We start from the raw sequence: 24,819 nt of genomic DNA on the forward strand, positions 1-24,819 counted from the left end.
ATGATAGTAGAGTGATTAATAGCTGATTGGGGAGAAGAATTTATATAGAATATAAAACCTCAATTGTTTGGATTCAGTGGACGTTGGATATAACAGAAACATTTTCTTTTGGATTTCATCCTTATACAACTTAAGTCCATTATTTCTGAAGTACTCCAGACTTAATTTTCTAATTTATATTTATGTTATTTGCATCAATTTATATCATTTGCATAAATTGCTATAGATAACTTACAATCATAGTTACCCAAATAACAAAAATGGCATGAACAATAATAAACACTCCAATTTAATGGAACCCTTTTAGCAATTGGGCTGAAGGCATTTTCATGGGTATAAAGCAGATGGTTGGGTTGGATGGTTGCAGCAAGGTAAAGGCTGTGTCAGTGAAATTGTCAAGCAGAGGATCAAGGCAAAGTATGGGCATCTATTTCTACAAAGACAGAAAGCTAATATTTATGCCGTTTACAGAAAGCATACGCAATAGGGCAAAATAAGTACAATTCTAAGTTAAAAAGATCTTTTTTGTTGTCAGGAAAATTACATAGACATATCCATAAAATAAACAGAAATTTTATTCATTTGGAGGAGACATAACCTTCCTACTACCTCTATTACAATTGGCTCTGGGATTAGCTGGTTAGAGTATTCTGATGCTGTACTGTACATATAAGTCATTTTGTTGACCAATCTGAATCAGAACTGTGACCAGCAGGCAGGGCAGAGCTGAGGGTTGGGGGTTAGGGGTTAGCTAGGAGAGGTCCTGAAAGGCAGTTGGTTTCTACCTCCCTCTCCTTTCCACCCTTCATTCAATTAATTGTTATATATTAACCCTGCTGTTTTTACTTGGCAATGTTTTTTCTTTGACCTCCCAGGGTATCACTGTGCCCTTGACATTTTTCATTCTCAATCGATTATTATTTCCGAAGAAATATGTTACATGCTACATGGGGATGCTGGCCAGATACCTTATTGATCTAACCTTCATGACTCTGTCATCCTCATTTAGTCAGTTCAATGTTTGTAGCTCTTCTCCTACAATTTTCCATATTGTAGAAAGATAAAGTTTTAGAAGAGGAATATGTATTGTTATTACCATATATACTGGGTATATTTCCTAAAGATTAGTCAACCATAAATCCTCAGATTTTGTTGCAAGTAAATCTCATACATTCTCTAGCTATGCTCTTCAACATCTTCATCAATGATTTGGATGAGGGGATAGATGGGGAACTCATCAAATTTGCAGACGACACCAAGCTGGCAGGAATAACCAACACTCCAGTAGAAGGATCTGGACAGACTTGAACATTGGGTGCTATCTAACAAAATGAAATTCAATGGTGAAAGATTTTAGCCTGGAATTATAGTATAATAAACTAATCACTTTTGTGCATCTTAATGGAGATTTCAAAAATCAGTATATTTCTATGACCAGGGCTTTTTTTCTCATAGAACGCTCAGAACGGAGTTCCAGCACCTTTTTTGGATGGAACCTTATACAGTAGGCAAGGCAGGTTGTACAACGTGTGTGAGTTCCGGCACCTTTTTTTTTTTTTTTTTTTAAGAAAAAAAGCACTGTCTATGACCATTTGAAAGCATTTAGTGCATTCTAATTATCATTTAACTGAGCAAGTCCTTGCTGGATTCTGTCTTTGATATGCAAGACAAATGATATCCTGGCTCAATTTAGATCCCGACTAATTTTCCATAAGATGAAAACTTATACATGCTGGAATATTTAGAACATCAGGTAATGACAACCATAGAGAAGGAACACATAGTTGCCTAATATAATATAGACATAATGTATAAAAAGAGTGAAGCATCTGTCAGCTGAAAGCAGAAATTCTCCATTGAGTTAGTGTAAAAAAATCCCAGCCTCAAAGTGAAAACACTGAGAGGTGATCAAAAGTAAGGGACAGAATAGACAGAATAAAAATTTGGAACAAGGAGTGCTCAAGCCAGCCATCCTTTAGCTTTTACATTAAAAAAAAGTTAAACCATAATATAAATGTAGATTCTTCTTGTCATGGACTTGTTAAGTTCTCAAAGCCATTGTAAGTGAAAGGAGGTAGACTGGGAAAGCATGTGACTTTTTGTTGCAAGCAGGCAATTTGGTTGATCTCACATTTCTCTGCATCTTCATCATCTCTGAAGTAGATGCTGTCAAGGGAGCTGCTAGAAGGATCAACATCGAAATAGTTATAGGGCCGAAGTAAAAAGCCCACTCCATTGCCAACTGTCACTGTAGTGGGAATGTCCTCAGCATGTGGCACATGTAAAAATCCAACTGAGATCCAGGCCACAAGATCCTGGGAAAAGAAAAATTAGCAAGATTAATGATTAGCAAACCCCCCATTTGGTCATGATACTTTTCTGATAATATAGAATGCAGTTATATTTCATGGAGCAACATCCTTTGTAAATGATGCTCTTCTTGAAAACTGGCTGCATGTAAATGAAGCTCAATTCATATTGTTTGTTGAGATGGTCTGCAACCACATTGTAATTCATTCATGCATCAGACATGCAAATACACTGTCAACAGAACAATATTGTAAGATTTTGTGTTATTTTTCTTCATTTCCTCTACTGTATACATCTTAAAATTATTTGATTCCTTTCTTGATTACTTGCATTACTTTTCCATCTATTTAGCTCAACTTTTTGGTTTTCATTTGCAAATTGTGCAAATTTCAATTTTTTTAAAAGAAGTCTTTTTGTCTTGAGGGAAGTTAGCCCCCCCAGAAGGAAATATTAAAAAGGAAAATATATTTTTCACCAAAAGTATTTTTTGAAAAGCAGAAACCAAACCTGCCCCCAAATTTCTTTGCCCCAAGCAAGAGCTAACCTCATAGAAATGCAGATATAAGACCATTAGGAAGGTTGGAGCCAGGGAACTCAAGACAAAGAAACTCTTAAGAGTCATTAGCCCAGCCCCAGGGAAGCAGGAGATGACTTTTGGAATATAACCCATTACCATCAAGTATACCATAGAGGCACACCTAAAACAGGTCAAAATACGTGACACAGGAAATAGCCTCAAAGTTCATGCCACAGGAACAGGAAACTATTCCAAACAAAAGGCTAGAGGGGATATAAAAACCTACAACACCATGTGCTCAACCTTTCTCTCTTCTGCTCTTTCCTGAAGAACCATCTTTCTGCAATAAACTGTAACCTTCTTCCCAAAGCAGTCGCCATGTTTGCTTATTTGTTCCCGGCTTGGATGAGCCAGGATGAAGACTTTACTTCTAACAGTCTTGAATGGCTTTTCTGATCACATAGAACTCTCTCTCTCTCTCTCTCTCTCTCTCTCTCTCTCTCTCTCTCTCTCTCTCTCTCTCTCTCTCTCTCTCTCTCTCTCTCTCTCTCTCTCTCTCTGAAAAGCTGCAAGATGGTCAGTGTACAATCACCCCTTTGCCTACAGAGGGGACAAGGCTTAGCCTTAGATTGTGACGTTGTGCCTTCCATCTTCCAAATTTGGCTGAGCTTTGAAGATGTTCCTAGGTCTCACATTAAGCAAATTCTTCAGTGGAGTACCACCTTTCCTAGTCTGGGATATATTTACTAGCTGGACAACTGTTATCACAGTTTTGAATAACCTCAAAGCATTCTGAAGGAATGTAACCAATTTTCCCTTTGAATTTATTCTTTAATTTTCCTTTTCTAGTCAAATGAGCTTTTCTTCATACATCAATACCTCTCCCCCCTCTCCCCCTCCCTCCCTCCCTCCCCCCTCCATATCTTCATAATGTTGCTTTCATCTGAATCCTGATCCATATTTGTGGCAGCTTTAGGATAACCCTGGCTTTTCCAAGGCTAAAATAGGGGCTGTTTCTTAGTCTGACCCATTTGGTTTGACCATCTTTCAACTACCTCTCAAGACTCTCTTCTCTTGAAAATTTGGTAGTGCTGATGCATAGCAGACTTCTTCTTGTTCATGTTTCAGCTCCTCCTCCATGTAAAGCAAGGCTGGGTCATCTCAGTACTTACCTCATTGACTATGGTCTCATTATCTATGAAGTTTGAAAAGGTCACCAGAGGTTCCCATGGATCATTCTGGTTATAAATGCAGGTGCTTGTCAATTCTTCCTCTTTTTGCTTAGTGACAGACAACTTGTACCTAAAGTGGACAGAAAATAGGGAAAATAAGAAAGAAAATGGGAGGAGAAAAAAACAAGGTTTTATTGTGTTCCTGTGAGGGAAGTTAGCCCCCCCCCCAGAAGGAAATATTAAAAAGGAAAATATATTTTTCACCAAAAGTATTTTTTGAAAAGCAGAAACCAAACCTGCCCCCAAATTTCTTTGCCCCAAGCAAGAGCTAACCTCATAGAAATGCAGATATAAGACCATTAGGAAGGTTGGAGCCAGGGAACTCAAGACAAAGAAACTCTTAAGAGTCATTAGCCCAGGCCCAGGAAAGCAGGAGATGACTTTTGGGATATAACCCATTACCATCAAGTATACCATAGAGGCACACCTAAAACAGGTCAAAATACGTGACACAGGAAATAGCCTCAAAGTTCATGCCACAGGAACAGGAAACTATTCCAAACAAAAGGCTAGAGGGGATATAAAAACCTACAACACCATGTGCTCAACCTTTCTCTCTTCTGCTCTTTCCTGAAGAACCATCTTTCTGCAATAAACGGTAACCTTCTTCCCAAAGCAGTCGCCATGTTTGCTTATTTGTTCCCAGCTTGGATGAACCAGGATGAAGACTTTACTTCTAACAATTTGGCACCCCAGATGGGACTCCAAGCTAACCTCTCCAATAGACTGAGACTGGTAAGCCCCATCTTGCCGGCAGCAGACCCCCTTGTATCTGGGTTTCCCAGGCCTTGCCCATATGGAACTAGGGTAGTAAAGGGAGTTTTGAGAGTTTGAGCTCAAGGGCTGCTTTGGAAAGAAGGTGAAGGTGAGTACCTCTAAATTTTAAGTTTAAAGCCCAGGGGAACAAAGAAAATGTGTGTATGTCTGTGTGTGTGAGTGAGAACACCCTTTTTCCCCAATCACAGTTGGATTTTGCTCCTTCTGGTCTTTCCTAGCAACAGAAAGGATCTGTTTAATTGGCAGAACCTGGAAAGCATGGGGGTAGGTCAGAGTGTAGGACCTTTTGTTAAGGAAAAGGGAGAGGCTGTGTGAAAATGGAATGGAATGAGTGAATGAAAGAATTGGATTTGGGCAACCAGCTGGTAAGGCCTTGTAAGCAAAGCCCACCTATATGAGGGGCCCATACTCAAGTGCACAAAGCACAGGTCCTCAGCAGACTTCTAAGTCTGTAAAACTGATAGGCGGTGTGGAAACAGAGGTCGGGTACCTGTGCGCAGGTCCTCCTCAGACAACATATTTTTGAGGCCCGCAAAACCACGAGAGTCCCTAAATTGGAAGGGCCACTTACTCTGTGTGTAGGGACCGGAGTCCTTCCTGGGCAATTTTTTTAGTGCCCAGAAACTGAGGCGGGGCGGCAGGGTTGTTGTCACTGAGAGCGGATAAGAAGTGCTGCTAAGGAGAAAAACCCAACTGAGCCAATTTGAACCCCACATCGGAAGGGGAACATGGGTAGCTGCAGTTTGAGGGTTGGAATTAGGACACTTATTGGAGATGTGCTTGAGGTGTGGGACGAGAGGCTGAGTGCCTGTCCTGGATGGTAAGAAAAAGAAAAAGGGAGCAAGACAAATTTGTGAGGATGAGCTTTGCTTAGGGCTTTGCTGAAGGATGAAATTGGGAAACCAATTTGGCTAAATAAAGATACTTAAAAGGGAAAATAAGATAGTGATTCTCTCTATCTATCTCTCTCTTCTCTATGCAACCACGTGGTATGTTTAAAATGTGTGCCTTTCCTTGAGTTATCTGAAATCTATGGTGGGAATGACTAAAATGTGTAAAACTAAACTTCTGTTTCTTTCTCTGTTTTCCTTGTCTTTGTGTATATGTTTGTCAAAGTCTTTGTGTGTGAGGTAAATGTGACTGCTAATTGTTTCAGATCCAAAGAGAAAAGAATTTTAAAATTCTGCTAGAAAATTTGCTTAAAATAAGCCACAAAAAAGGAAACACCTCATTCTGTTTGTCTGGCCAACAAACAGAGTGGAGAAAAATGTGTTTGTTTGTCTTCCTCTTTCTCTCTGTGTACTCTTAAGAATAGCCTTAAGTTAGCAGGAGGGAATGTTTTAAGTTCATCTGCTAGAGGGACCCTGGAGGTAATCTAGTCCAACCCCCTGCTCAGGCAGGAAACCCTATACAAACTTTATCAAATGCCTTACTGAAGTTCAAGAAAATTATATCCACAGCATTCCTCTAGTCCACTAATTTTGTAACTGGGCCAAAGAATGCAATAAGATTTGTCTAGCATGATCTGTTTAACAAACCCATGTTGGCTTTTAGTAATGACTTTGTTTGCCTCTAGGTGCTCACTGATTATCTTTTCCAGGATCTTCCCAGGTATTGAGGTCAGGCTGATAGGTCTATTGTTTCCTAGATCTATTCTTTCTTTCTTTTTTTTTTTGAAGAGGGAAACTACATCAGCTCTTTTCCAGTCCTCTGGTAATTCCCCAGTGCTCCAGGATCTTTGAAAAATATAGTTCAGTGGTTCTGAGATCACATCTGCCAGTTCCCTGAGAACCTTGGGTTGTAATCCATCTGATCCTGGTGATTTCAACTCTGCTAGGCTGGATAAGTGCTCACTTACCATTTTTTCTTGCCTATCTTAACTTGTGTTTCTAATCTATTTTTCTTATATAGTACTGTTTTTGATAAGTTGGACTGTTTGCTTTTTTAAATTCTTTTTGACTGTGGTCACAAGCCTTAGTTCATTTTGAGCCTTAGCTTTCTTCACAGGCTAATCTTTGCAGGCTCAGACTATTTGCTAATATTCTGCTTTAGTTACGTGTTCCTCTTTCCACTTTTTAAGTTTATTGAAATTAGCTCTCTTAAAGTCCAAGACTCTAGTTTGACTGTGTTCTATTTTCATGTGCTTCCTATGCACCTTAGTTAGCTGACTAGCAAAAAGTTCATCTATTTCTCCTTTTTATAGTGATCCAAATGCATTCAAGACAGTTTCCACACTGTTGTGCCCTAATTCTGTAGATATGTAGTTATTTCTTATATATAGAAAAACTCTGCCTCCTCTTTTATTTGGTCTGTTCCTTTTAAACAATTGAAATCCCTCTAGTTGAGTTTTCATTTGTGGGTTTTATCCCACCATGTTTCTATAATGACAACTATATTATATTTGCCCTCATTCTTTATGACTGACACTTATGTGTTAATCCACTTTGTGTGACACTCGCTATTAAAAGCTTGATTTTGCTTGATAGCAAGGTTGATATTCTTGTCCACACACATCTATGTTACTTGCACTGCTAACCCTGTAATTTTTTGATCTCAATTAACTCACTGTCCCTTGTTTAAATATTCCTCCAGAAAATTTGTGAGTTTATTGCCAAGTAACTCAGTCCCTTTCTTTGATGAATGCAAACCATTTTTTGTACATTTGTTTCATTGGAATGCCTTTCATGGTTTCCAAAATTGTCATTTCTGATTTTTTGGTCAGTGTCTGTTGTTGGGTTAATTTCCTTCTCAATTCTGTCTAAAAGGTGTTAATTTTGTTCCAGGGAGAATCCAGTGTTTTATTTCATTGTTGTGTACCTTTTGGTGTTTTATTCTAATCCTGTCAATCTTAATTGCTGTTACCCAGTGTGTGCATTCCTTATAGCCAGTGTGTGTTAAGTGTTTGTGAGTCAGACTAGTTTGTATTGGGTCCTCCTTATATTTGCCAAGATATATTCTCTTTGGAGTGAGGAGGGAGTGTCCTGCCTGTTGGGTGCCCGTCCCAAGCTCTGGAAAATCATTCTGCAATGTGTTATAAATGAGTTTGTGTCCTAAATGGGTTTTATCTGTCTATCCTTTTCCTGAAAAATGTGTGTCTATCTACAAGAGCCTTTTGAAATTCAAGTCTGCATGTGTGGGGAAATAATTTTCTTAAATTACTTTTCTTATCCTATCACTAATTGATGAAGCTACTATGAAACTTTTCTTATCTCAAATATATAAGCATTTCTCAATCTCTAAAATGATGTGGTCTATTTTAGAATAAATGTTCCCCTACCCTTGGCAAGTTGCACATCTTAAAATATTAGGCTTTTAAAATTATTTGGAGTTTTCAGCATTCTCAAGCTGCCTAGCATTTTTTTTCCTTTCCCTCTTCCTTTCAAGTTGCAAGTTCTTGTCCTTAATATGTTGCAAATGGTCAAGTTCAAAGGTGAAACATTTCATTTTGTTGTTCCCCATTTGTCTATGTTTAATAACTGCAGTATTAATGCCCTTTTCAAACTGCCTGCAAGCTACCTCCCTTCCAATTCTTTTCCTGCCCTTTGTTCTCCATACCTTTTGTCTGCCTCTCCTGGTAGAGTCCACCCAGAAAGGGGGGGGAGACCTTGTTCTTGTATCTTTCAGCCCTGCAATCCTCTCCCAAACCTTTGGAAGCAGAACATGCAGACCCAGATGCTGTCTCCATCCATTTGAGCCATGGAATTGGGTTTGAATCCAGCCATCCACTAAAAAGCCACCGTGCAATCTGAGTGGAAAATCTTCCCAAGTTCTACCATTCCCCAGATGCCTGTGAGAGCTTCAGAAGGAAGGATTCCTGGTGCCATGTAAAACCTCAGAAGAGAAAATTAGACTCTGGAGGGGAGGGTGGAAAGTAATTGTAAACTTTTCTTTCTTGCCCCATTTGTATTGTAACAAGCCAATTGAATGTATTAATGGAGAGATGGCATTTGGGAATAGGTGGCAGAACAAGTACTGAACACCTTGGACTTCTATCTGGTGGGAGGGAAAATTTATCCAGAATGTTTGTATTTACTATTTTGTAAAAGTAGCTGCACATACATGCACACACACACACACCATTCAGAATCACACTTGAGTCTATCCCCTCCACCTACCTTTAGTAAAGTTCCCCAGGCTGGTTTTTGCTCTATTGCACCAAAGCTTTGTAGGAACAACTTCCAACAAATTCCAAGGGGGAGGGAACCAGCCCCTCTCAGGTGATTTGCAATTCATATGCACTGACTAAGGAAGCAACAGGAAAGATCCCCAAACCTCAGCCCTGAATATCTTGCACTGTTGGACTCAGATTGGCATTCCTAGAGCTCATTATGTGCAATTTAAAGAAAAATTTAATAGCCTGGCATATTAGCTAACCTCAATTGTACTAACCTGGATGCACTGAACTAAGAGCTAAGGCAGGAAACAACCCCTGAAAATGGGCAGCCATGTACTGAGGAAAATCATGGCTGTGAAGAAGCAAACCTGACTGGAAGCTAAAGGTGACATCAATATTTGAAAATGATTGGCATAGAATATTGGACACTATAAATTTCTTTTACACCTAACAATTTTTGCCTTGACTTTTAGAACCTTATGAGTTGCAAGCTCTCCTTTTGGGAGCAGGGATCTTTTTCTGCTGCCTCTATTAGTGTCTTATTTTTTGGCTTAATGGTTTAAAAGATTGTTTACCAAGTTTCCCTGGCCAGATCAATTTTAATCTTGTGCCATTTAAGAGTGTCAAACACACACTTAAGGCACAAAGTGGGGATTGAGGGAAGTTAGCCCCCCCCAAAGGAAATATTAAAAAGGAAAATATATTTTTCACCAAAAGTATTTTTTGAAAAGCAGAAACCAAACCTGCCCCCAAATTTCTTTGCCCCAAACAAGAGCTAACCTCATAGAAATGTAGATATAAGACCATTAGGAAGGTTGGAGCCAGGGAACTCAAGACAAAGAAACTCTTAAGAGTCATTAGCCCCCTCAAGACAAAGAAACTCTTAAGAGTCATTAGCCCGGCCCCAGGAAAGCAGGAGATGACTTTTGGGATATAACCCATTACCATCAAGTATACCATAGAGGCACACCTAAAACAGGTCAGAATACGTGACACAGGAAATAGCCTCAAAGTTCATGCCACAGGAACAGGAAACTATTCCAAACAAAAGGCTAGAGGGGATATAAAAACCTACAACACCATGTGCTCAACCTTTCTCTCCTCTGCTCTTTCCTGAAGAACCATCTTTCTGCAATAAACTGTAACCTTCTTCCCAAAGCAGTCACCATATTCGCTTATTTGTTTCCGGCTTGGATGAACCAGGATGAAGACTTTACTTCTAACAATTGAGCAGTGCAAACTACTTCTCTAATTTCTTTAATTCTTTTAAAAATATAATACAATGATGAGTCTATGACCAGATGATTCTGGTTATAGATTTTGTTAATTCAATTGTATTGCTTTTTAAAGTTTTAAATTTTTAAAAATATATTTGGATTGTTTTTCTTTAGTTTTTAAATTGTTAAGCCATTAGAATCATCCAGCTGATCAATAAACATCAGACAAATGAATAACTTTTCCCCTGGCATCTTCCTTTAATTTAAACAAAATGCTATTTCTCTAAAAGACAAACATAGGGACCTACCTGCCCCAGCTGATGGCCTTCTCCATGGAGCTACTTTGTGGTAAGTGCTTGCCTGCAAAGCTGATGATCTGGATGCGATAGCTCTGTTTGTGACCCCACTGGTTTTCATTGTTAGAACTGAAAAGCAGGTACCGTGGGATTTTACCATCAAGTGGGAAAGCAGCTTTTTCTTCCGTATCCAGGACTTGCTGGGTGAGGATTGGTCGCTGGATTGTGTGCTCTGTGCTCCAAGGGGCCTGCACAGATTCATAGGCCATATCAAGGTCCACCAAAGAGTTCTTGACTCCTAACAATAAAAAAGAATGAGAGAAACACTTCCTGTTTGGACTCCTGCCTAAGGATACACCTACTTAGAAACAATGGATTAAACACCAAAGTCAGTTTAAGACTGTGGACAGAATGGCTTATCTTATATATGGGAGAGTTTCTCATAGATTCACCATACAACCTTGTTCAATTATTATTTTTCAGCATCTGTGGCTCAACTTTACATTAGGAACAATGGAAGCCTACTCAGAGAATTGTTATAATATCTTACATTACATTATAGATCTCCTTCTTCCTTGCAAAGAAGAGTCAACCAATAAAATCTTTGTCACAGGGACCAGTTCTATTTGGAAGATAACACGAGAGATCTTTTCAGAGGCTGCTTTGAAATTTCCTTCCCCCAATGAAGATAAAACTGAGATTTATTGGGTTTTTTTGTGGTCTAACATAATAAAATATTATATGTGAAATAATTATTTATATTGTACAATCTTTTTGTTCTTATTTTCATAATAACTCCCATATGATATGGATTGACTTCAGCTGGTGGGATCCAGGTGAGGAAAATAAATTATATCAGTGATACAAAATGCTTCCTGGGTAACACGGCAGGATATGTTATTATATTTATTATTCCATGGCTGGTTACATACTGTATGTACAAATGGGTTTAAATTGCCATAGGTTCTAACAACTTGAAGTATAATAATAAACAGGATTTTGGTTTGGTTCATATTTTAAGAAAATATATTCTTTGACCATAATCCAAAATCATACAAAAAGGGTGTTACCAGGAAAAGTGCATACAGTATTATGCTTATTAATAAAAAGCAAGGTATAAAAGTGCACTGTCGGGCCGTAGCGGAGGCCGCCCGAGATACCTGTACGCGCGAAGCCTCTCCTTCCTAGAACGGCGTCCGAACGGCCTGACATCCAGATGACTGGCGCGCATGCGCAGGAGCCGCTCCGACGCTCAGCTGGCCCAGCCGAAGCCGCACATGCGCGAAAGGCTGGTATTCCCAACAGACCTTGCCGCTCCGACGCTCAGCTGGTCCTGCTGAAGCCGCACATGCGCGAAAGGCAGGAAATCTCATTGGACACCGGACGGAGGCTGTTTGCCTTAATTAAGACTATGAGGCTGTCGGAGCATCGGGAAGCGGCCAAAGCGTCGGGAAGCGTTGGGAGGCGGTAGTTACAGCTTTAATTAATTGGATGCATGGCCATATAGGGGGTGGTGAGTGGTCCGGAAGAGGGCGGTGGTGCATGGGTGGTAGCATGGGTGTGGGCTAGGCGGGGTCGTTGTAAACTGTATAAAGAAGCCATGAATGTAATGGTTATCAGTGCTGACTTTAATTTGTTACTTTACTGGAATAAATCTGAAAGTTCTTCGTTCCTGATGTGGTGGTTTTTGTATCAGCTGATTGTGTAGTCAAGACGAGGCAACAGTAAGTCAGCACTCACTCTAAACTCGTTCACTAGAGCAATCTTGGAGCAGACGGGAAACAGCATGGCAGAAGGTGTGCAGGACGCTGTCTTGGCTGCGGATGCTCCTGAATTGGTGGAGGACCAGGGCTCGTCAGTGGATCCAGGTGCAGTGGTGGAGGGTCCGGTAGTATGCCTGAAGGAACGGATTATACCGCCAGCTGTGGCAGTGGGTCCTGAGACTAAACAGGGGCCGGCGGCGGCCGAGCTGGCTGAATGGTGGGGGAGTCCCGCATTACAACGTGTGGACACTGGTCAGTGGTCTATGCTGGGCGACAGAGACTATCATGCAGGTTGGAAGGAGAGGAGAGTGGTTGGTGACGAGGAGGGTGATTGGAGTTACTCCACCGCTCCTGGACAGTACACCCTTGACGTGTTAAGGGATAGATTTGGGGAGACAGGTTTCCTTCCCAAACAGGGGGTTGCCTCCCAGCATCCCATCGATACATCTGGATTCCATTTGACTAGCCCGCACTTGCGGGTGGCACCAGCACCACTGGAACAAGGGGGGCAGGGAGGTGTGAGAATGGGACCCACACATGCCAGTCATACTACCCCTATTTCCCTACCTTTGGGGTCTGGGGATCTTGGCCGACATTCCACTGTCATTGGGGGACAACAGGGTGGCCAATCGGCTTTAGTATGGCCCACGGGTATAGCATGGACCCCTCCGCCTCTTGGAATTACATTTGACGGTGACCCGGACAAATTAGCCATGTTTTTGGGTCATGTGTTGAATCATCTGGATCGCTTCGCGGCCCATTACACCTCCCAGTGGGCCATCGTGGTAGCAGTGACTGCCAATTTGCAGGGTGAGGCGGCCACCTGGGCAGCGGACTTGTTTGGAGATCACGCCAGCGAGTTGGCTGATATAGGCTTTTTTCTGGAGGCCTTGAGGATTCGGTTCGAGGATCCTACTAGGGTCCAGAGAGCGGAGGCAGAAATAGTATGCTTAAAACAAGGGGGGAGGCCAGTAAGGGAATTCATTAGGGAATTCCAGCGTGTGGCAGGCCGGTTAAGATCATGGCCTGAGAAATTACTGGTACATCACTTCCGGCATGGGCTAGATGTGGAGTTCCGTCAGGCTTGTCTAGTGCGGGGGGTTCCAGCCTGTTTACATGAGTGGTATAAGACGGTTACTGAGCTCTATGCTGGACTGCAGGAAATAACTCCAAGGGTGCCCACCTCTCTCCCCGCGTCCACGCAGCTACCAACCAGTATACCGAAGGCCGTGGGAGTTCCAGCACAACCAGCCCTACAGGGGGCGCCAAGGGGGGTATTCCGCTGTTTCAGATGCAATAAACCAGGTCACAGGGTGGCCCAGTGTCCCATATCTCCAGGAAGGGGCGTGTCTTTGGGACAGTCTGGACTTACGACGAGAGGACAGGAAGTCACGCCATTTCGGGGTGCGGATCAAATGAGGGCTTTACAGCAAAATGAGGACAGCACACCCTATGGGCCTTCACCAGGAGTGGTGGTTTCAACCCCGGAGGTGGTGGCCGACAAGTACGATCGGGAGGATCCGGAACAGGATCCTATGGTAAGTAGTTCAGTAGTACCATTCACCATACCAATCTTCCTGGCCAATTGCAAATCTGGTCAACGCATGGAATGTAAAGCGCTGATAGATTCGGGGTGCACACGATGTCTAATCAGTAGGAGAGTAGCGGATGCGCTGGGACTCCAACTGATAGATTTGTCTCGGCCAATCAATTTTGAACAGGTGGATGGGTCCTTGTTGGGAGGGGCACCGGTGAAACAAGTAACTGAACTGGTACGGTTAGAGATCAGGGATCATTGGGAATTAGTACGTTTTATTGTGATTCCTGCAATGACCGAAGAAGTGATCCTGGGGTTGGCCTGGCTTGACAAATGGCAACCAGTCATATGGTGGGCGGGTGGATGTCGCCGTATGAGATTAGTGGTGGGACCCAGGCCTCCAGAGGTTCGTAAGGATGATAGGGAGAATCCATATGTGCAATCATCACCTGTCAAACAACTAGGTAAGGAAAGGATTAGAGTGGCGGTGGAGGCTAGTACAGGGAAACATTTGTTCCCTGTGGAGTATGAGGACCTACGAGAAGTGTTTAGCGAGCAGGAATGTGATGTGTTGCCGCCACATCGCCCTACAGATTATGCAATAGATATCATACCGGGGGCAAAACTGCCCAAACCCCGGATGTATCCCATGTCTCCCAAGGAATTGGAGGAACTAAGGAGGTACATCGATAAGAACTTGGCGCATGGCTTTACACAGCCAGCCCGGTCTCGGATTGCGGCTCCTGTGATATTTCAGGGAAAGAAAGATGGAGGATTGAGGCTTTGCGTGGATTTTAGGGGATTGAATGCGGTATGCACTGAAAATATGTATCTATTACCTTTATTGAAAGACATGCTAACTCATTTATCCCAAGGGAGGATTTTTACTAAACTCGATCTTCGGGAAGCATACTATCGCATCCGTATAAGATCAGGAGATGAATGGAAGACCGCGTTTAATTGCCCTTTAGGGAGTTTCCAATTCACTGTCATGCCTTTTGGATTAAAAGGAGTGCCTGCAGTATTTATGCAAACCATTAATGCGGTGTTGCATGAACATTTATATCGCGGGGTATTGGTGTACCTTGATGATATTTTGATATATTCCAAGACAATAGAAGAGCATATACGGATGGTTAGGGAGGTTTTACACAAACTCCTCCAGGCCCAATTATTCGTGAAACTCTCAAAGTGTGAGTTTCACAAAACCTGTATTGAATATTTGGGATACAGAATATCAGCCTCAGGGATAGAAATGGATCCGGCAAAAGTGAAAGCAGTACTTGAGTGGCAGGCTCCTAGGACGAGACGCCAATTACAGAGCTTCCTGGGGTTCGCGAATTTTTACAGGCAGTTCCTGATTTCGCACAGGTGGCTTTGCTACTTACGGAATTGCTGAAAACACGGAACTCCCCTGTAAAGGCACGGCCTAGCCAGCCATTGGTCTAGTCCAAGGAAAGTCAGGCTGCGTTTGAACATTTAAAGGCTTTGTTTGCCAAGGAGCCCATTCTGCTGCATCCAGATCCTGATAAACAGTACATCGTCCAAGCAGATGCGAGTGATGTTGCGGTGGGGGCTGTGTTATTGCAGCGGAATAACGACGGCGAGTTACAGCCTTGCGCATATACCTCACGCAAATTAACAGAGACGGAGAGGAGATGGGCGATATGGGAGAAAGAGGCCTTTGCTATTAAATGGGCTCTGGTAACGTGGCGGCATCTTTTGGAAGGGGCTAAACGGGAGGTAGAAATATGGACGGACCATAAAAACCTAGCAGTATTGCAATCGCCCCAACGTTTAGCCCCGAAACATGTGAGATGGGCGCAATACTTTAAACGATTTACATTCCAGCTTAAATATGTCCCTGGGGGCCGTAATTTCTTGGCAGACGCATTATCCAGATTACCCCAGTATGAGAGCCAAAGGGAGGAGATGGTGCAGGCTATATTACCGCCATATACACAAGGAGTAGGTAGGGTAAGTACCCGTTCCGATAGCAGAAATATCGAATCAGAGTTAAGGGCGGCAATATCACAGGACCCGTGGTACAGGGAACATAGTAATCTATTCACTCATAGAGACGGGTTCTTGTGGTACGGGGTGAAATTGTATGTACCACTTGTGTTGCGGTCAAAGGTCCTTCAGCGGTGTCATGATGCAAAACTGGTGGGACATTTCGGATTTGTTAAAACGTTACACCTGACCAGGCGCCAATTTTGGTGGCCTACATTACGAAAGGATGTAGAACACCATGTAAGATCATGTTCTGTATGTGCCACATGCAAATCTCGGCCAGGAAAGCCAGTGGGGTATTTACAGTCGGTGGCTGACCCGGAAAATCCATGGCAGGATATTGCCATGGATTTCATTGTGGATCTCCCGAAGAGTAAGGGATATACGGTAATATGGACGGTGATCGATTTGTTCTCAAAACAAGCACATTTCGTTCCATGTAGGAAGTTGACAACTGCTCAAAAATTGGCCCACATGTTCATGACACATATATACCGTATTCATGGAGCCCCTCAGCGGATAATATCAGATCGGGGGGTTCAGTTTACCGCACGATTCTGGAAGGGCTTCACCGCCTTACTAGGGGCGTTGCAGGGGCTTAGCACTGCATACCATCCTGCCACCAATGGAGCCGTGGAACGGGCTAATGCTGCTGTTGAACGGTATTTGAGAAGCTATATGTCTTACCAGCAAGCTAATTGGGCAGACCTGCTGGTGTTTGCGGAAGTTGCGTACAATAACGCGATGCACGCCAGTACAGGGTATGCACCATTTAAGGAAGTTTCTGGGAAAGATTTTGTCCCCATACCGGAATGTCGAAATCTGGAGGCGCAATCATATATTCCACAAGAGTGGGCCCAAAGAGTTTCCGGGGCGTGGGCGGCTGTAAAAACAGCGTTGGTAGAATATGGACGAAAAATGAAGGAGCAGGCGGACAAAAAACGGCAGCCCTGTAAGCCGTTCGTCGTGGGTCAATTTGTTTACTTGTCCACCAAATATTTGAAACTGAAAATTCCATGCAAAAAATTGGGACCTAAATACATTGGCCCGTTTAAAATTGTCAAAATCGTTAATCCAGTTACTGTACAGTTGCAATTACCCAGGATGTTGGGGAAAGTGCATCCGGTGTTTCATTGCAGTCTAGTAAAGCCAGTCTATATGTACAAAAAGGGAACTGAACCAGGCCCTGTCGCTGACGGTGACTATGAAGTACAGGAAATACTCGACTCCCGTATTAAGAACAGTAAATTGTACTATTTAATTAGGTGGAAAGGCTATCCTTTATCTGAAGCTACATGGGTACGGGTAGATGATGTAAGTGCCCCTCGATTGGTTAAACAATTCCATGATCACAATCCTGGGAAACCGAAATCCAGTAGCGTAGTGGGGGTCGGAAAGGTGGGGGATAAGGAATCGATGTAACATGTCTTCTCTTTTCCTCAGGGGGAGCCTTGGTAAAGGGGGGCAGTATGTCGGGTCGTAGCGGAGGCCGCCCGAGATACCTGTACGCGCGAAGCCTCTCCTTCCTAGAACGGCATCCGAACGGCCCGACATCCAGATGGCTGGCGCGCATGCACAGGAGCCGCTCCGACGCTCAGCTGGCCCAGCCGAAGCCGCACATGCGCGAAAGGCCAGTATTCCCAACAGACCTTGCCGCTCCGACGCTCAGCTGGTCCTGCTGAAGCCGCACATGCGCGAAAGGCAGGAAATCTCATTGGACACCGGACGGAGGCTGTTTGCCTTAATTAAGACTATGAGGCTGTTGAAGCATCGGGAAGCGGCCGAAGCGTCGGGAAGCATTGGGAGGCGGTAGTTACAGCTTTAATTAATCGGATGCATGGCCATATAGGGGGTGGTGGGTGGTCCGGAAGAGGGCGGTGGTGCATGGGTGGTAGCGTGGGTGTGGGCTAGGCGGGGTCGTTGTAAACTGTATAAAGAAACCATGAATGTAATGGTTATCAGTGCTGACTTTAATTCGTTACTTTACTGGAATAAATCTGAAAGTTCTTCGTTCCTGACGTGGTGGTTTTTGTATCAGCTGATTGTGTAGTCAAGACGAGGCAACATGCACTCACCTGGAGAAAATGGCTTGCAAAAATCTGCACAATAAAACTGTATTCACATGGTTTATTAGCAGGATGGTCACTGTAATGTATTGAGTTAAAATCTGAGAATTGAGGTGCTGAGAACTCTGAAAAATAGTTAGCAGGCCATGTGACCAACAAGCCAGACAGAGTTTTGCAGCAGTTAAATCACTGTTGTCATCAAATGCAGTGTTGACCCATTTTAATGAACAGCTGCCAATTAACATTGCATTGATGCATCCCCGTATAGGATCGAAGCTGTGTTAAGCCATCTTAAGGCTGACGGGACACAGGTTCCCATAGCCTATTATTCTAGAACCCTCTCTTCAGTGGAACACAATTACGCACAAATTGATAGGGAGGCATTGACCATCGTGGCAGGTATAAAAAAGTTGCATGACTATTTGTATGGCTGCCATTTCACAGTCTTCACAGACCATAGCCACTTCTGGAGTTGTTCATTATGAACAAGCAAACACCCCAGATTATTTCTCCTAGGATGTTGAGGTGGTCAATATTCCTGTCCGCTTATAGTTATTATCTGATTCATAAACCAGGCAAAGAAATGGGCCATGCAGACGGCCTTAGTAGGTTACCCCTACCGCACTTAGAGCCAGACCCTGCTCCAGCTGATCGCATCCTGGCTATCCAGGATTTGCCGGAGTCTCCCCTTAACACAGGGGATGTAGCTTCTGAGACAGCTTCAGACAACACGCTGAGTCGTGTGTTGAACTGTGTGCTCACAGGATGGCCATAAACGTGCCCAGAGCCTAACTTTCAGAGTTTTTGGAGAAGGAAGAATGAGTTATCCGCTCATAAGGGTTGCATTTTGTGGGGCAGTCGGGTCGTAATCCCGACCTCACTGATGGCTAGAATCCTTGAATCTCTGCATGAGGGAATCCGGGAATAGTCCGGATGAAGGCACTCATGCAAAGCTACCTTTGGTGGCCTGGGCTCAATAAAGATATTGAGGCCCAGGTCCATAGCTGCATTATTTGCTAGCAGTCAAGGCCAGAAATGCCACATGCCCTGGTCCACAGATGGGAAACCACACAAACCCTGTGGTCAAGGATTCATATTGATTTTGCAGGCCCCTTTCAGGGGCAACTCTTCCTCATAGCAGTGGACAGCCACTCCAAGTGGTTAGAGGTCGCTCCTGTATCCACTATGACTACTGCTAGGACCATCCAGGTTCTGCGCAGCATCTTTGCAACGCATGGGCTCCCTGATATCATATTTTCAGACAATGGAGCTCAATTTACTTCTGCAGAATTTCAGTTCTTTTTAAGGGCTAATATGATTAGGCACGCCATCTCGGCTCCTTTTCACCCGGCCTCTAACAGCCAAGCAGAACGCATGGTCAGAACAACCAAGGAATCCTTGAAGAGGATTGCAACTGGTAACTGGCACCATAGGCTGGCAGATTTCTTACTCTGCCAACACACAATGCCCTGCACTTCTACAGGAAGAAGCCCAGCAGAATTAAGATGGAGGTGGCGCTTGATCACAAAGCTGGATCACTTACATCCAGACAGGGTTGCTTCATAAGCACAGCAGCAAAAGGCTCCAAGGCACTTGCAAGTTGGCAAACTGGTGTGGGCATGAAACTATGGGCAAGGAACACTGTGGGTGGTAGCTGTGGTTGGTAAAGTGTCAGGGCCGTTCTCATACGAAGTGGTCCTGGAAAACGGTCATGTGCTTTGCAGGCACATTGAACAGCTGTGACAGAGGCTAGCAACCCAGCTGTTAGCTCATGATTCTGTTCAGGGGGAGGGGGAATGTGATTGTGTATCCGAGTCCCCAAGCGAGGGTGAGACTTTTTGATTGCCAAACGGAGGGTTTGCAAACAGTGAATCTGCCCCTAACTCAGGCACTTTGGCTACGGGACAATGCTGACAATCGACTCCACATGTTAGTTCGGTGAGTCCTACTCCACTGCGGGACACTGGCTCAGGTCTACCAGGACAGACCAGCCACAGAGAGATGGACCCAAGCTCGGGTCTACCTGGTCAGACCAGCTTCCAAGAATCGGCTCTACCCATGACGAACGGACACACAGCCCCGGTCTACCAAGCTTGGCAGGCGAGCTTCTAGACTGGGAGCTAACGGCAGCTCTGAGACGTTCGGAGCGGGAAAAAGGGCCACCGAAGTACTTAAATGACTACATAAGATTTCTGTCATTGTAAAATTGAATGCTTATGTATTTTTGCCATTGGAACAGTGTAATGTTTATGCACAAAGATATAACATTTTGCCATTGGAACAATTGTAATTTTTTTGCACAATTTGGTAAGTGTAATGATCTAGGGAGAAGGGGTGTAATGTATTGAGTTAAAATCTGAGAATTGAGATGCTGAGAACTGTGACAGACAGTTAGCAGGCCACATGGCCAACAAGCCAGACTTTCTGTCTGCAGACTACTTATTATGCATTTAAGTGGGAGAATACTGTGTTCCTATTGGCTGCTGCCTTTAGGCTGAGTTTATAAGTATGGGTAAAGCATTGGTTGTTAGTTTCTGTTTTGACTTTAAAAATAAAGAGAGTTGTTCTTCACCTACTGCCTCTTCAATGCCGCATCCGACAGAAAACTTAACAGTCACAATTTTGAACATTTTGTTTTGAAAACTACAAACTTACACAAATGGATTACAATGAGTTCAAGTATTGAAAAATGCAAAATTGAACAAAATTAAATTTATGTGTCCTTGATTTAAAAGAGAACACTAGCCAGGCTTTGCCAGGAAACTTTTGCCAGTGTATAGTTAATCATACATAGAGATCTCTGGAATTGATCAGTGTTATTTTCTGCACAGAGTGAGAAAGAGATGAGATGTACCTTCCCAAGTAAATTCTACTCAGGGAAAAGGTAAAACTTTCTCAGATTTAAAGAATAATCTGCATATTAGTTCTGCCTCTTACAAGAAGGGAACTATAGTTGAAATGCAGCTTTTGGAGAGAAAAGACTTTCCTGTTTACAGGATGAAACTAATGATGCCATCTGTATATAAACATATATAATAATGACACTTCTCTTCATGGTATCCAGTTGTTAAAATTAGCTCTCTGTTGCTTATCTAAAGTTCACATATTTTGCTGGCCCAGAGCAACTCCTTAGTACTGAATGACAAAAGCCATTGAATACCAAATCCATTGCAGCTTCTTGGCACATGCATGCAGAAAGGCATCCAAATTTAGAACATGGGAGAAAATTCATATGGTGATGGTGGTGGAAGCATTTGTCATACATACAGGGATGCACAATTATTTTCAGGCTGAGGACCATGCTGGGTTTTATCTTCTGGAGCCTTCATTCCAAAGAAATATGTAGAACCAAGACAAAATAAGCTTGACACAAATTAAATTTGACTTCACTACATTTCCATTTAAATATAAATGTAATTTACAGAAGATTAGAGTACAAGCAGTTAATATTATTACATCCCAAGCACTGAATAATGCATCATTTCTTCACAATAAACGTTTACAACTTCTGAGGCCATAATTAAGGCTTTCAGACAAAGACATCTGGCCCTGCAGTTGAGGTATAAAAACAATTGCTGTAGAAAGAAATCCACATATTTGATAATCTTCTGGAGTCTTATCTGCTTTTATGACAAAGGCATATCCACAGGCCCCAGATTTACAAACTGTTACTCTCTCTTGCCTAATTCTTAGCATATCAACATTCCAGGTGTCAATATTCAAAGTAAAGGTGATATCACCTTATTACAGGTAATCCTCAACTTAAAACACAATTGAGCCCAAAATTTCTGTTGCCAAGCAAGACAGTTGTTAAGTGAGTTTTGCCTCATTTTATAACTTTTCTTGCCACAGTTGTTAATTGAATCACTGCAGTTGTTAAGTTAGCAATTTGGTTGTTAAGTGAATCTGACTTCACCATTGACTTTGCTTGATAGAAGGTCGTAAAAGGTGATCATGTGATCCTGGGACACTGCAACCCTCATAAATATGAGTCAGTTGCCAAGCATCTGAACTTTGATCACATGACCATTGGGATTCTGCAACAGTCGTTAAGTGTGAAAAACGTTCATAAATCACTTGTTTCAGTGCCGTTGTAATTTCAAACAGTCCCTAAAGAAGAAATGGGATATACAGGTAGTCTGTTGTAAGTCGAGGACTACCTGTATTTCACTCTTTCAACTGCAGTCTCTCATAACTTTCTTTGTTCAGGAGCTGAAGACAATATGCATAGAGCCTTTTCCTCCATTTCCCTCTGTTCCTTCCCCCACCAAAAAATAGTCCTCATAGTTTAGGGCAGGGGTAGGCAACCTTGGCTCTTTTACGGCTTGTGGACTTCAACTCCCAGAATTCCTGAGCCAGCCATGCTGAGGGGAAAGGGAGAGGGTTCCAAGCTGAGCAATGCTTGCTCAGGAATTCTGGGAGTTGAAGTCCACGAGTCATAAAAGAGCCAAGGTTGCCTACCCCTGGTTTAGGGTGAACTTAGCTTAAACTTATCCACTTCCAGTTCAACTGTTTAACCACTAAACCACACTAGTTCCATGAATGAACATAATTTGAATTTCTAAATCATACATGATTAGTTGTTTCTAGCCTCCATCTACTCACACTAAAACACAGTCATGTATAAGACACACAGTCTATGTTTACATTTTAACCCTAAAGTATAAATATTTATAATGTACAGTATTTTTACACACACATATGCATTTCTCTCCCTCTCCCTCCCCCCCCCTCATCATTTATCTATAGTATCTTCTGTGTGTAAAGTCACAGAAAGCTCAGGATTTACTTGAATTTCCAAACAAGCCAACCTAGACCTGTTGCAGGAGAAGGCTGACCAAATCACCAGCTCTTATATAACTCTAGTAAGTTTTAATAGAATGGCAGTTTGTGGGAGTTAGGGAAATATAAGAACCTACCTTCTACATCCAAGTCAACTTTGTAGTTTATCAGATGGTTGTGCATGGTTCCAAGTGTGTACTCCCCAACCTTGTTTCCATACTTAGTCCCACCGTCCATAAAAAATGAAGAGCTGATGTATCCTGTAGCATGGACCTTGACTTCTATGGCACCATTTTGATAGAATACAAAATCCCAGACATAATCATAGTTAATGAGGGTAGAAACAGTCCTTAAGACCAAAGCATATTTGGGTAACCCCTCATAGTAAAAAGAACCTAAATTAGAAAAGTGGCGACGCAGAGGGACACCCATGTCATGTTCAAAGATGCAGAAGGAGTTCTTGTTTAGTTTGGGAGTGTCAGAGTCTATTAGATAATGCCGATTCACATAGGTGGCCATGTAGGGGCAGTCCACACCCTGGACTAGTTCATAAGAAAACTTTCCAATGCCAAGGCTACCATCCATGTATCTGGTCACCATTCCTCCAGGACAATTGGAACCATAAATGGCAAGAGCTTCTTGCAGACTCAACTCATAGACAATTCTCTTATCATTAAATCTGATATTGAAAAGACGTGGCCCTGTGTTCACATTCATCCCAAAGGTAAATTTCCATAGCTGATAGGTAACATGGTTGTCAGTTACAGCGTAGCGCTTTCCTTGGGTCTCAAACTGAAATGGGCCTAGAGGAGCTGCGGGTTCAAATCGCTTCCTGGAAGCAAATTCCATCTGCAGCTGACTACTCTTTATTCTTGCCTCCTTCACCTGTCCATTCTTGAACTCTTTTTCCAGATGGGCCATATCCTGAAAATAGTGTCCATTATAGAATACTTTCTTCAGCTTCCATTCAGAGATGTTCAGACTGCTGTGATCCACCAGCATCTCCAAGCCAATAGGATGAATGTAATATCCACTGCCAATCACATTCTGAAAGAGGACAAACCAGGTGGCTCTTTCACCAGATACAAATCCTCTAGGAGCTGTGGTTAGAGTAGCTAAATCAGACCTCTCATAATTGCAGCATATTTTGAGGAAGTTGGAGGTGTTGAAGAGCTTATGGAAAATGAACAAATCAATATCTTTATATTCTCTCTCAGTCACCGGTCTGCTGTGATATGGAATCTTCTTGCCAAATTTCCGCATTGTAATGTCTCGATGGTACATTGGATTTGGAAGTGGACCTACTACAAATTCTGTAATGTTTGGATCTAACTGACTTCCAAAGTATACCACAGCCAATGCCTGCCGGGGTAGCTGTTCCCTTCCACGATCAAGAAAGCCCAGAACTTTGGCTTTAGGTGGGAAGTACACATCCATATAGTAAATGCAATTATCTGATGGTTTTGCATGAAATGCATCTTCCAGGTACACCCCGAGATTCTTCCTGAGATACTTCACCACCTGAGTCATTTCATCAGCTGTCAGATCAGCAAAGACCTCACTTTGTTCTCTGTTGGGCCTCTCAGAAGAAATTGGTAGTTCAGAGTAGACACAGCTGGTGACTTTTTTTTCCTTCATTGTCAGCAAAACACAGACTAGAGAAAAAACAGTAGCCAGAGCTAGCACCAAAACAATAACTAGCACTTTCATGTTCATGTCAGCACAGTAAAAGAAGCAGTGATAGCACACAGCTTGTCTGTGCTTTTCTTACAGGAAAGTGTCCGGATGGGTGGATGGGAGGAAGAAAAATTATTGCTCCATTCAGAGTAAGAGGAGGGACCTGAGCTACGAATGCCTGTGGGGACTTTACAAGGGACCATAAAAAGGCAGATTTTGATTTGGTTTCTTCTTCTCCCCCCCCCCTCCCTTCCTCCCACTGTTTCTTCTGTATCTGCTTTGATACTAATCTTATAAGCTGTTCTGGACCAAGGGTGCTGGGGAACGAACTGGGCTTGGGTCCAGAAAGGTTAAAATGAAGATAAGTTAGTGCACAGAAGCTTCCCAAGAGCACTATGAATGTCCCACTAACTGGGAAGAAGGTTGGCAGAGCCAATTCACATTTAAATCCAGTCAGACTATTCTAAGCATATTGTGTTCCCATTATTTCCTTGCTTATTCTCAGGAATACAAATCTA

General features: G+C 42.7%; 1 protein-coding gene across 1 annotated transcript; it reads right to left on the reverse strand.

Annotated features, from left to right (window-relative positions):
• Nucleotides 1–555: 555 nt before the first annotated feature.
• Nucleotides 556–24,340, reverse strand: LOC120301029 (membrane primary amine oxidase-like). The gene is made up of 4 exons (XM_039327687.1): nucleotides 22,762–24,340; nucleotides 10,476–10,761; nucleotides 4,000–4,129; nucleotides 556–2,315 (listed from the first exon to the last, which is right to left on the reverse strand). The coding sequence occupies exons 1-4, from the start codon at nucleotides 24,338–24,340 to the stop codon at nucleotides 2,031–2,033; spliced, it is 2,280 nt and encodes a 759-aa protein (XP_039183621.1). The 3' UTR covers nucleotides 556–2,030.
• Nucleotides 24,341–24,819: the final 479 nt, after the last annotated feature.

The sequence above is a fragment of the Crotalus tigris genome, unplaced genomic scaffold (assembly GCF_016545835.1).
Source record: "Crotalus tigris isolate CLP2741 ecotype Arizona unplaced genomic scaffold, ASM1654583v1 scf7180000024364.846960, whole genome shotgun sequence".
Classification (NCBI taxonomy): domain Eukaryota; kingdom Metazoa; phylum Chordata; class Lepidosauria; order Squamata; family Viperidae; genus Crotalus; species Crotalus tigris.